The sequence below is a fragment of the Felis catus genome, chromosome B4, assembly GCF_018350175.1.
Source record: "Felis catus isolate Fca126 chromosome B4, F.catus_Fca126_mat1.0, whole genome shotgun sequence".
In the NCBI taxonomy this organism is placed as follows: domain Eukaryota; kingdom Metazoa; phylum Chordata; class Mammalia; order Carnivora; family Felidae; genus Felis; species Felis catus.
Genome location: NC_058374.1, coordinates 24,898,834 through 24,912,498, shown reverse-complemented (window position 1 = coordinate 24,912,498; position 13,665 = coordinate 24,898,834). Strand labels below are relative to the sequence as shown.

At 38.7% G+C, this 13,665-nt stretch overlaps 1 protein-coding gene across 2 annotated transcripts in view; it reads right to left on the bottom strand.

Annotated features, from left to right (window-relative positions):
* The window catches only part of APBB1IP (amyloid beta precursor protein binding family B member 1 interacting protein), a 105,254-nt gene that overhangs the window by 65,329 nt on the left and 26,260 nt on the right, over positions 1-13,665 (bottom strand). For both annotated transcript variants that reach the window (XM_023256458.2, XM_003988174.5), the window contains exon 2: positions 1,458-1,529. In XM_023256458.2, coding sequence (XP_023112226.2) covers positions 1,458-1,529 — 72 coding nt within the window. The remainder of the gene's footprint in view (positions 1-1,457; positions 1,530-13,665) is intronic.

Here is a 13,665-nt window from a genome sequence, read left to right as displayed (position 1 = left end):
ACATCCATGTGAGCACAATAAAGAAAGGGAAAACACCAGAAAGGCCTGGAGTGGAGGCAGGTTCAAGACACCAGAAGGGGCCCTGTCCCCATTCCTCAGTTAGAGTAACAACACTCAGCTGTGGTCCTGTGAAAACCCCAGACTGCAACCAATCAGAACAATCACTCCTCCAACTGGAGCAGAAGTGAGTGAATGAATGAAGGGAGACCACAGATGGTCACTCAACCCTTCCCTTTCGGGGCCCATGTTTAGTCCCCTCCTTGACAGGAGTGTGGTTACCATCCTAACACTCACTGTTAATCAGCACCCCTTTCATCTTAGCTTAGTGTCTCATATTTTGTTTCTTCCTTCATAGTGTCTAAGCTTTCTTGAATTTTACACAAACTTTAAGTAGGTGCTAACTAAAATTGATTTGTTTTTCCTGAAATAAATGTTTTTTTAAAACACAGACTATTCTTAATTTATTTTTGGAAAACTTTCAGATCTCTTATTTAGGAATACTGGATTATTCTTATTATAATTTTTATGTGAAAAGTGATGAGCTGACTATGCTCTGAATCAAAGAAGCATTTATTAGAACACTATAAGACATGCTAATGCTTACCTGACTTTGTAACCTGGGTCACTGGCCCTCAGGTCAGCAGCCCCCTGGGCTCCAATTAGCCCAAAATAGGGGTTATCTGAGTTAATCTAGTCCTGGTTCCAGTAGTTTTTTCTAGATGTGAAGCTGCCTCCATGGTCTTTATGCTACTCTGAGAGGACTAAGTTCTTCCAGTCTAATCAGAAGCCATGATAACTTCCACTCACCCTTTAAAATGTAGCATTCCTTCAAAGATTGGTAAAGAATCTTTACTAAAAATTCTTTAAAGATTCAGGTGATTTTCTTGGCTAGTCTTTTTTTTTTTTTTAAATGCGTATTTATTTATTTTGAGAGAGTGTGCGCATGAGTCAAGGAGGGGCAGAGAGAGCTGGAGAGAGAGAATTTCAAGGAGGCTCTGTGCTGTCAGCACAGAGCATGATGCGGGGCTTGGTCTCACGTGCCGTGAGATCATGACCTAAGCTGAGATCAAGAGTCAGATGCTTAACTGACTGAGCCATTCAGGTACCCCAAGCCTGGCTGGTCTTGGCTAGTAACTGCAGGGGAAATAGTTCAGTGATGATGGTTTTGAAGGTTTACTTGGGAAAAATTCCTCTATTGGCTAAATATTTCAACATGATGAGCATGGGAACTGCCATAACAGAACATATATGTGACCAATGTATTCAATTAACTGAACTCTGAGGATATAATCAGGAAAACAGTTTTGTCTTATTCCCCACCACTATTATAGTTACATAAATTACATACAATACTGTCAATTTCCAGTTCTTTTTTTAAAGACGGCTCTCTCATCATATTAAAATCAAATACTGTAAACCCATCTTTTACTAATTTCAAGTTAAAAAGAGGATCTTACCTGGGTCAGGAGATCCATCTCTCCCAGCAAATTGCTGAACATTTGGTCTATATCTTCATTTGACTCACCCATCTGAAAAACAGAAAAAAAAAACAACACAGATATAAGCAGTCTAATAAAAGCCTGGTCCCTGGATAATTGTCTCATCTCTTTATTTCCCCAAGAGCTGTATCCATGGACAAGTAAGTCGAAAAGAGAAGGCTATGGAGAGAAAGGTTCCTTTCAGCCCGAAATTCCATCCCTGACCTCTCTCCAATCTGCTTGGTCCAAGACCCAACCAAGCCCTAGGCACTTTCTCAGAGTGACAATTAGACTCTATTTTCTCAGACTAAACTAGTCTCCATGGGTCGAAGTGGACAAAGTGGGTAGCTAAAAAACCGGGATGGCCAGGAAGGGCAAGGAAGGGGACTTCAGTTAAAACAAGAGATGGCCACAAGACCATGGAACTAGCACATTCCTAAGTAGCAGACACACCTGAAAGAATTAGGTGTACATGCATGTAGGCAGGGAGGCATATATTTGAATCCAAGCAAGCCACTCAGTAAATGCTTGGGGTCAGACCACGCAAGGTAAGGAGGTGTGGGTCTATGTGTAAAAGTCTGAGTCAGGGAGGATGCAAACACAGCATCAGTGAACAGAGATGGGATAACAAAGAGGGAAGATCTCATTTTAGGTAGGTTGTTGGGCTGTATTTATCACAGTCTGAGAGGGAAAGACTGCTGCAGGCAGGTCCTGCCTCTGGTTGGGGAGGGGAGCAATACCAGGATCCACTCACAGGTGGTTTCGATCCCTCCCAGTCGCTTCCAAAACATTTGAACCATACCCTCCCTTTTTTAAATTACCTATAACATGGAGAAAAGAAAGTATGTCAACAAAGTACTCACACACTGTCCTCTCAAACAATTCATCTGGTATTCAAAATCTTGTGATGGATGATTCATTTATCACTTTAATTTTTTAATGTTTATTTTTCAGAGAGAGAAAGAGAGAGAGAGAGAGAGAGAGAGAGAGAGAGAGAGCAGAGAGAGAGGGAGACACAGAATCCAAAGCAGGCTCCAGGCTCTGAGCTGTCAGCACAGAGCCTGATGCAGGGCTCAAACCCACAAAGCAGAAGACCACGACCTAAGCCAACGTTGGACGCTTAACTGAGTGAGCCACTGAGGCACCCGCATTTATTACTTTAATAAGAGGAAATTAGCAGGATAAACAACAAAATTCCAGAAATACCCATGTGAATTTATTTTCATCAGGATATTATGCAGTACAATGTGACAAAATAAAAAAATCCTTCAGATGAATTATTATTAACAGGGAAAGTTAGGAGTGTTAAGAGTATCGTGGTGAACATTTCATAACATATATAATTGTCAAATCACTATCTTGTACACCTGACACCAATATGATATGCAAACTATATTTTTATTTAAAAAAGTGTTAGCATTAATACATTTTATTTTTTTCTTTTTTTTTTAATTTTTTTCCAACATTTATTTATTTTTGGGACAGAGAGAGACAGAGCATGAACGGGGGAGGGGCAGAGAGAGAGGGAGACACAGAATCGGAAACAGGCTCCAGGCTCTGAGCCATCAGCCCAGAGCCTGACGCGGGGCTCGAACTCACAGACCGCGAGATCGTGACCTGGCTGAAGCCGGACGCTTAACCGACTGTGCCACCCAGGCGCCCCAGCATTTTAAATCTTTCATAAGAGAAAAGTAATCCACTCAGAGTAGAAAAAATAAATTTATTTGCTGATCTGAAAAGTGCCTTCCAGTGTTACAAAAAAAAACTCATAGAAAACAAAGATGATATTAATAAAAAGAACCCTGCCATTAATGATTTCTCTTAAATCATTAAATTTGGAAAAACACTAAAATGATGAAGATAAAGTTTTGGAAACAAATGTGACAATGATGAATCAGAAAAACCTATTGAGCTAAAGACCTTAGTTTCTCAGCCTGTAGACACCACCCATACATAGCGGGCTAGGACATGCCAGAGTGAATCACATACCTAAGATGGAAATAACTCAAAACAACAGCATTCTCATGACCTCTGCTGAAACTCTTCCTGTGTTCATCTGGTAAAAATCTTTCCCCCTGCCCTTTCATTCCTTTTTCCTAGAGTCTGTTGGTATTGGATTATTAAAAGGAGTCAACCTCAAAATCAGGCTGTAAATCTGCTACTGAATGAATCACAGTTTCAAAGAGTTTGTAACCTTGGTGAAAATAATGAGACATTTGAGTTAAGGGCCTTTTTACCATAAATTTGGACTGGAGAGGCTGGGTGGCTCAGTCAGTTAAGCACTGGACTCTTGGTTTCAGCTCAGGTTATGATCTCACAATTTGTGAGTTTGCACCCTGCAATGGGCTCTGCACTGACAGGTATGGTGCCTGCCTGGGATTCTCTCTCTCCCTACTCTCTGCTGGTCTCTCTCAAAATAAATGAACTTAAAAACATAAAGAAAACATAAATTTGGATTAATCTGCAAGTTCAACCATCTTACATATTTACCCTCCCTACAAGAAAACCTTACTTTTGGCATAGACAGAATAAGAGTTACAGGGATATATATGTATGTATATAGTGTATACACATACGCACACATCTAAGCACATGAAAAAATAGGGCTGCATCTATCTGGATCTGTGGTATCCTCCAAAGGTCAAAATCAAGATTAAAAAGACAGAGAGCCAAAGAGAGAAAGAGAACACCCAGCCCTGATAGCTCAGAATGTTATTTGGGTCAGCAGTCCAAAAGAGCAGGGGTGGAGCAGCCTTACTGAGGCAATGGATTGCAAAACAAGCAATGTGCACATCATGATTGGGTGGAATTAACATCTTCTTGTGAGTATGTAATTTTTGAGTTCCTTTTGGGTCTGGGGAAGAATGACAAGCTGTTGATTAAGAAAAACTGGAATAATACTTTACCAAATAGATTTGTTTTGATTTTTTTTTTTTCATGGAAGGAAGGGAGTAGCTAGAAGAGGGGTGGGTCATTGAGGTTGTACACTCAGACCGAAATTCTACGTTAGAGAATCCCTGAAAGACAACAGAATTTCCCATAGTGCTCAGTATTTCCTTAAGGCTCAAATTTCTAAGCTTCAGTTTTTATCCTCAAGTAGTTTCTCTTCTCCATGTATATAAATTTTTTTTAATGTTTATTTTTGTGAGACAGAGAGAGAGAGAGGCACAGAGAGAGGGAGACAGAGAATCTGAAGCAGGTTTTGCACTGTCAGTGGGCTTGAACCCATGAACTGTGAGATCATGACCTGAGCCAAAGTTGGACACTCAACCGACTGAGCTACCCAGGTGTCCCTGTTCTCCATGTATATAAATCTCATAGATAACATTCAAATATACATATTTGAAAATCTATCCACACAATGGATTAACAATTCCAGCCATAATTTTGGGCCTAGATCAGGACAGATCTTACTTTATCTGTCAGAGTAGTTTGCCCCAAAATAGCCCATCCAGTATCTTACGGGCACTTCTATCATTATTGCCCTTCTGGTGCATTCTTATCCCACATGCCCTAACTTGGCTAATAGTCATTATTCACTTATCAGTCCGATTTAGAAACCTTGGCCTAGTCCTTGACTCCTCCCATTCTTCCATCTAATAGTAAAAAAAAAAAAAAGAAAAAAAGAAAAAAAAGAAAAAAAATCCTGTTGGTTTTTTCCTGTAGAGCCCTCTCCTTTCCTTCATCCTCACTATCAAGCCATGGTTCAGCCCCTCATCAGCTCATCCCACCTCCAGCTTCCTAGATCCCCTGCTCAAGCCTCACTACTATCACTGCAAATTGGATGAATCTGAAATGCAGATTTGAGTGTGTCACTCTTTTGCTTAAAACCATGCCATGGTGATCATGATGAAGTAAGTGCAAAGAGTTCAGGTCTCAGCCTATCTTTCAAAGTCCTTCATAGCAGCCCTTGACATTGTCTGAAGAGGCTTTAAAAAATTCTCTTTGCCTTTGTATATGCTTCCCTATCCCTGTATCCTTCATAAAATCCTAGTTATTCAAAATCCAGCTCTCATGTCAACACTTCAATGGTATCGTCATAGCCAGCTGGTAACCATATCTGTAAATCCTGGCCCCAACAACAACCTTGATAAGGTATTTCACCTTCTTAGGTTTGTTTCCTTGTCTGTAAAATAAAAGGAATAACATGTGAATCATAGGATTGTTGACATTTTGCAAGATACTATATGGTTCTTGGCATAAGCACTCAGTAATAGCATTTACCATAGTGAATTATGCTCTTTTTTAAAAAAAATGTTTTATTTATTTACTTTGAGAGAGAGACCGAGTGAGTAGGGGAAGTGCAGAAAGAGAGGGAGAGACAGAATCCCAAGCAGGCCCCATACCCAGTATGGAGCCAGAAAAGAGATTCAGTCCCATGTGAGATCACAACCTGAACTGATATCAAGAGTTGGATGTTTAGCCAACTTAGCCACCCAGGCTTCCCAAATCATGCTTTTTTGTTACTGTGTTTGAACATGTTTCCAGACTGGGAGCTGTTATTAAGGATCAGATCTCATTCATCTTTGTGTTTAAAAATGCTTTGGGGGCACCTGGATGGGCCAGTTGGTTAAATCTCCAACTCGATTTCCGATCAGGTCATGATTCTTCATAGTTCATGAGATTGAGCCCTGAGTCGGGCTCCACACACTAACAGTGCGGAGCCTGCTTGGGATTCTCTCTCTCCCTCGCTCTCTGTCCCTCCCCCACTCGTGTGTGCATGTGTGTGTGTGTGCACACATGTTCTCTCTCTCTCTGTCTCTCAAAATGAACAAATAAACTTAAATGCTTTGTTGAAAGCCTAGAGAGAGTAAATAACCTCCTAGCCTAGTGGGAAGAAGGGAGCTAAGGCTGAGGTCTCAGACCACACAGAAAACTCTATTAATCCAGCTTCTATGCCCAGACGTGGATCCTGCTGCATTGCACTCAGACATGCGACATTCCAGGGCTGGACAGTCCTTGGGAGGTCACTAAGTCCCAGGATTCCTTTAACTATCAAGACATTTAAACAGAAAGTCTGCTTCTAAAGCTGCTGTCACAGCTGTAGGATTGTGGAACCTCACTCACTAGAGCAACAGTTCACTTTTTTTAGTGCTAAATGAATGAAAACTGAAATTTATACTGATAAACTGTATTGGTAAACACAAAGGTTTCATTGGGGCTTATATATACTTAGGCCTCAATCAGTTTTCATGCTCACAATTTTTGCTGCTTTGAGAAAAATCTAATAGCTATCAGGCAATTTGGGTGACATTATCAATGGCATTCTTTCTTATCTAATTAAATTTGAAGTCAGTTAATGTTTCAAGCAGTAGGTTAATTAAGCAGTATTTAATAAGGAAAAACAAGTTAGATTTATACCATAATTCTGAATGAAAATGTAACAGCTTAATTATATAGTAATATATCAGGTTATCTCTTAGCACTTTAACATATAATTAATATATATGTGTTTTGCTATTTACATATAATTATCTGCTTCTGGATTGCACTGGGTTTCAAAATAGAGAATAAATAATGTGTATGTGTGTATTTGATGATGCTATATTTTTTATTTTTCATGTATTTAAATGTGAATTTGCTAATCTGTAAAATAAAAATGAACACACATATGAACATGTTCAAGTACTCCCCTCATATATGTTATACTCTCTTGCTGTGAAATGAGTTTTGAGCATAATAGTATTAAAGGGTTTATTTGATATATTTAAAACTAAAAGATTTACTCATTATATATACAATTTTGAATATTAAACAAAATTGATAATAATACATTTACAAGCATTTTTCATAAAATTGTACCTTTCACAAAAAGTAGTTTAAAAAAAAAGCCTTAAAAAGGTCTTTAAAAAAGTGCTCCTAACAACTTCTGTATAAAATCAAAAGGTTAAGATTTTTTTCCTTGTGATTATCAGTTCTTGGCTTTACAGAAATGATGTACGCGGTGGCAGTCAGCATCAGTGAAGAACCTTGTGTTATACACAGTTTTTATAAGGTGCTTTTGTCAAATGCCTGCTTTCTTGTAAGCACCAGATCAAGGTATACATTTGTAGATGGGTCTAATTTGAATGCTTACAAAGCTCACCTTTTCAGCTATGCTCTTAGCTACATCTAATCTTTACATGAATTTAGATACTGGTACCAAGAACAGAATGAAAGAATATCTTTTAGTAAAATTAAAATAATAAAATAACTAGGGATGAATAAAAAATTACTTTCCAATCATTAAAATGAATCGATTAAGTTCAGACAAGTTAGAATTGGTCTCCAAAATTCCACCAGAACAGATGCTTTCTCTCTCTGTTCTGTGCACGGCTGTGGGTTGAGAGAGAGACGAATCTCCCTGTTCCTTCACCTGCATGATGATCACAACTATTCACACACAATTAGGTGTTCTCCCTCTGTGGCACAAATTGTTCTTGTGCTTTACATGTACTGACTGATTAGATCCATCCTCACAACCACCCTGATAGGACACTTTTATTTTCCCTATTTTATAGATGAGGAAACTAAGGCTCCTAGAGGTTAAGTAACTTGCCCGAGGTTACACCATTCAAGTCGGTCAAGAAGCATTTATTGACCCCAGACACTGTTAACAAACATCTGGAAGAGTTTTCCACAACAGTATTTCTCTTCGTCTATGTGTCAAGGATTAAATATCCAGACTTTATCTACTTACTGTATGTCTTCTTATTTTGAAGACAGTTAAAAATGTTTGCATCTTTGCATTGAGGTTGTAATTTTTTAACTTTACGTGTTATCTTGGGTTTCTTTGTGCAGGTAAGCAATGCTTTGAGTCTACAGCTAGATTACCAGAGCCTAAATATAACTAGAATAAGAAAAAAGAGTTGAAAAATTAGAGGCTCTCTGTCCATATGAATTGGCTTTGTTTTTTTTTTATTATTTTTTAAAAAAATTTTTAATGTTTATTTATTTATTTGAGAGGGAGAGACAGAATGTGAGCAGGGGAGGGGCAGAGAGAGAGGGGCAGACACAGAATCCTAAGCAGGCTCCAGGCTCTGAGCTGTCAGCACAGAGCCCAACATGGGGCTCGAACTCACAAACCATGAGATCAACGACCTGAGGTGAAGCTGGACACCCAACCAACTGACCCACCCAGGCGTCCCTGGTATTTTTATTACTTTTAAATTAAAAAAAAAATAGCAGGCCATGTTCCTTTTTTTTCCAAGTAAAAAAATCAGCCCACACAATTACAGATATCAAAAAAGAGAAAATTAAAAAAAAAATTCTGTTAATTACAGGGATCACACTTAGTATGGAATAAGGAGTGTAGAATCCAGAAGATCCCAAATGCTGGTGGGAACTATGACGTGACTAGTGTACAGTATGATTGGAAAATAATTGACAATATTGAATTTTACCTGATTCCTTCAGTGTAGTTTTTTTGCAAAATGCAATGAAAGCACTTATCAAGAGGAAGTGGTTCACGGAACAACACAGCATATGGTTAAAGGTTCTTGCAATGTTTGGGGGAGGGGGGAAGCTGAAGCTTCTGTGTAACATAAAACAGGAAATAGAAGCATCTCTAAATTACACATAATATCAAATAACACTCAACAAACATCTAAGATGAAGAAATCTCTCAGTCAACTTAATAGGCTTTATACAATACACCTGAATAAGTGAAAATTTTAAGCAATAAGCTAACAGTTACTAAGTTAATAGGATAATCACTATGATCACATGAACAATACAAACCAAACACAACGATCATTCACAAAGGAAATTCTTGTGCATGTTGGGGATATGCATGTATATGGTAATGCAAAAGGAACAGTCAAGACAATAGGATTCTTTGGTAAGCAATACTGTGATGGCAAGAGTTCCGTGGAAAAAACATCTGTAAATGAAAAAGGAAACATGAAATGATGTGATTTATTTCAATAATTTAAAAACCACTATGGAGGTGCTTTGAAAAACCTTAGAATTTGTCACAGTATACACACACACACACATACACAGAACATGAGATGGGCTACCATATTTTTTTAAAGTATGATTTTTAAATGTATTTATTTCCAAATTGCTTTGCTTTTGAGTGAATGCAGGGTGGAGAAGGGCAGGGTGCTGCATTATGCTAAGTTAAGTTCCAGGGTAGGTGAAAAGTGAGATGGCTGTAAAAACCCAAAAATACTCAATAGGATAAGAAGTAAACAGCATGTGACAAGGGAAACAAACTCGTATGAACTCAATATTTTCACTTCCATCTGTCCAGATGGCTTTTCTGTATCTTGGGGAGACAAATTGTAGACTATTTTTCACTTGGATATACATAGGCTGAAAAGGGAATTTTAAAATCTTGAGATTTTTCTCAAGTTGCCTTTTAATCCTATTTTGAGTATCCATATAAGGAATGGGGATCTGCTTTTGTATTTGGGATCCACTGTGACATCAAACTAAAGTAACAACATAATTTAGGTTTTTTTAAGAGACAAAAATAGAAAATATTCACTAATTTGTAGATAAAAACAATGGATATTAATTTTCATACAGAAAACTCCTGTGACTATTTCTCTATATTCACCATCTCCTACTCATCTGGATTTTCTCCTAAATCTATCCCGCCATGGCTGAATGTTTGTGTCCCTCCAAAATTTATATGTTGAAATCTAATCCCCAATGTGATGGTGTTTGGAGGTGGGGACTTTGGGAGGTAATTAGGTCGTGAGGGTGGAGCCCTCGTGTTGGGATTAGCACCCTTGTAAGAAAAGACACAAGAAAGCTTGTTTCCTCTCTCTGCTTTTTGCCATGTGAGGATACCAGAAGATGGCCATCTGCAAACCAGGAAGAGGGCTCTCCTCAGACACCAGGTCTGCTGTTGCCTTGATCTTGGACTACCTGGGTCCAGAATTATGAGAAATAAATGTTTGTTGTTTAACCCACCTAGTTGCTGGTATTTTTGTTACAGCAGCCCAAACTGACCAAGACATATCCCAACAAGGACTTTCATGTTGCTAAATCCAATGGTTAACTCTTAGCATCTTAAACAGCATTTATCATCATTCATTGATCACTCTCTCTTAGAAATATTCTTTTCATTTGGCTTTCATAAAAGCTTTCCTTCCTGCTTTGCCTACTAACAGAGGACGACTGACTTGGAGCTAATAAAGCTTAAGCTTCAGGGCTCCTCATTTGTTAAGTCCCTTGTAAGACTGTATTTCTCTTCCAGCACCCCAGCAGCATGGAACACAGTTATGGTGGGAGATCATCCTTGTCATGGTTCCAGGGCTTAGAATGGGGCCAATGGGTGCCAGCACTACCTCCAGTTCACTTGGACTCCAGCAAAAGCTGGATCCTTAGTAGATCTCATGGACTATGGACCCCATCGGTTCCGAGGAGAAGATGTGATGGAGACATTGTTCTGCTCTGCTCCTTGCATGGGGTCACCTTGACTGAGGCTTCCTGGCCACCTTATATTATCTCCAGGACTAGCCTAGCAGTTGGGAGGTAGCAAGAACTGATGGCTGTATGGTCCTGGCTGAGCTGGACCAGCTGCTTCCTAGGCCACTGGGAGCCATGGGGTGCCATGCCGTATCTAGTGACAGCAAATACCTCAATTCTCTGAGGTCTTTCTCCTGAGTAAGACACAGTGTCAGAGTAAGAAACCACAGAGGAAGTTACAGATGAGGCCTTACCACAGAGAGCTATGAGACCAAGATATACTTTTTCTAAACTATCAAAAATAAAATTAATTTTGTGCAACCATGCTGGAGGAAAGACTAAATTGTCTATTACCTCTATAGAAAATTATATTTCAGATTCATACTCATACAGACAGGTGATCAAAAAACATGCAGGTAAAAATGTATCAGGCAGATAATTAGTAATAATAAAAATAAGTGTTGCTTTTTGGATTTTGTTATGTTTGTGGTATGTGTTTTTAAAAAATTGGTAATTTGTTGAGATTTCCTATCTCTAAATAAATATTTTCTTGTTAATTTTTTATTCATAATTTTGTATTCTGTTTTCTAAAGAGAGTCTCCCCCAAATTGTATAATATTTAGGCCCCAGAGATCCTGGAACTGTCCTTGCCCACATCACTGGCTTCTTATTTGAGCCTCCTGCATTAGTTTCTTCTCCTCTCCCTGATCTAGTTTTCCTCTTGGCCTCCATCTACAACTACTCCCTAGGTGACATCATGCTACCTTAGGCTTTAAGTATCATATACATGCTGCCAACTCCCCAAGTGTATCTCCAACCCAAACTTCTCTCTTACTTCACACATTCAACTAGTACTTAGCACTGTCCCGCCCCTGCCTCTCTGATTTTATCTCCTTTAACTCTCCACTCACACCAGCCTACAGCTGTTCCTTGAACACTGTAGGCACGCATTTGCGCATGCGCTTCTCTTTCTGGAACACCTGTTCCTCACTTACTTAAGTGGCTTGCTGTCCACTGCTGTTAGGTCTTTGCTTAAATGTTCCCTCCTTACTGAGGCCTTCCTCGACCTGTTTCAAAATCAACTCTCTTGCACAACTCCTGTTTTCCCTGCTTATATAGTCTCTCTGGTAAGCAGAGAGAACATAAGCTATATGAGGTCAGGGATTTGACTGATTTTGCTTACCGCTGGATTCCAGCACGTAGGCCAATGTAGATACATGATTGTGAATATTTGTTTAGTGAATGGATGAATACAATTTTTTAAATTAAAATGTAATACATTCATATATTCATTTAGGCTTCATGAGGTCAGGGTTTACCTTTATACTTCTAGCGCTAAGCACAGTGCCTGCCTTGGTCATGGAAGACCTTCAAAAGCATTTACTAAATAAATTAATGATTTAAGAGAGAGCATCAGAGGAGAAAAGAAGCTAGGGGGAAAGACAGATTTAAAAAAGGAAAATGATTCTACAACCATTGCCCTACTGGATGGCAAGAATAAATAGTGGATGTTGACACCAATGGATGAAAGATGGCTGGGGAATGATACTGACTCAGAGTAGCTCCCTACTCTGCTAAGTCAAGTTCCACGGTAGGTGAGATGGTTGAGTAAGACTCCAAAATGCAAGACAGTAAGTAACAAAGATGTTACTTAACCCTTTCAAAGGCTGTAATTTTAAATGTAGAAATTGGATGGACCCAACTTTAACCAAATGATCAAACTTAGGATCATCATTGATTGGACAACCTGACACCACTGCTCCTGATGTGATGCACTGAGGACATGGTATCACCATTATAACGCTGCTGCTAACAGGCTGAGTCTAGTCAAGAGGAATCAATCAGACAAATCCAAATTAAGGACATTCTGCAAAACAACAAACGACTGGTTTGGACTCGTCAAAGAAAAAAGATATTACAGGGATAATAAAGAAAACTTGAATATGGACTATGTATCAGAAAATGTATTAAATCAATTAAATTTCCCATGTGATAATTATACCATGATTGCATAAGACAAGGTCTTTGTTCTTAAGAGATAAAGTGAAAAAAAATAGAGCAAATACAATAAAATGTAAATAATTAGTGAATCTGAATGAAGGGAATATGGATGTCCATTGCACTATTCTTGCTTTTTGCTGTTGAAGTTTTGAAGGTTTTCAAAATGAAAAGCTGGGGGGAAAAAAAGAACCAGTCTTTTAAGCTAGACAGACCTGAGTTTAAAAACACAAGGCAAAACAAAACAAAACAAAACAAAACAAAACAAAACAAAACAAAAATAGAAAGAGGAACAAGGGAGAATAAAAAGTAGAGGCAGGCAAAGACAATATAAAAGAAAAAAAAATCTACCCTGTGAACTGATACCATCATCTAATTCTCACAAAACCCATGTGGTGGTAAATATTTCTCCCATTTTCACAGATGAAGAGCATGTGGTCAGGAGTTTGAGATCACACAGAAACATAGGTGGAAAATACACTTAGACTCTCACAATGCATCCTCCAAGAGATGACACACATTCAAACACACAGAGAAATGTAACTCTGTAGTGTGGATTACTTCATGATTTAGTTACCTTAAATCTTAAACACAATACTTACTTATGTACTGTCTGTTAAAGTTTTGTATTTTTATATCCTAAGCATGTATATCAATCACCTACTTTTTTTTTTTAAGTAGGCTTCATGCCCAATGCAGGACTTGAACTCACAACCCTGAGATCAAGGCCCAGGATCAAGAATCGACCGCTCCACTGACTGAGCCACCCAGGCACCCCACCTTTCTT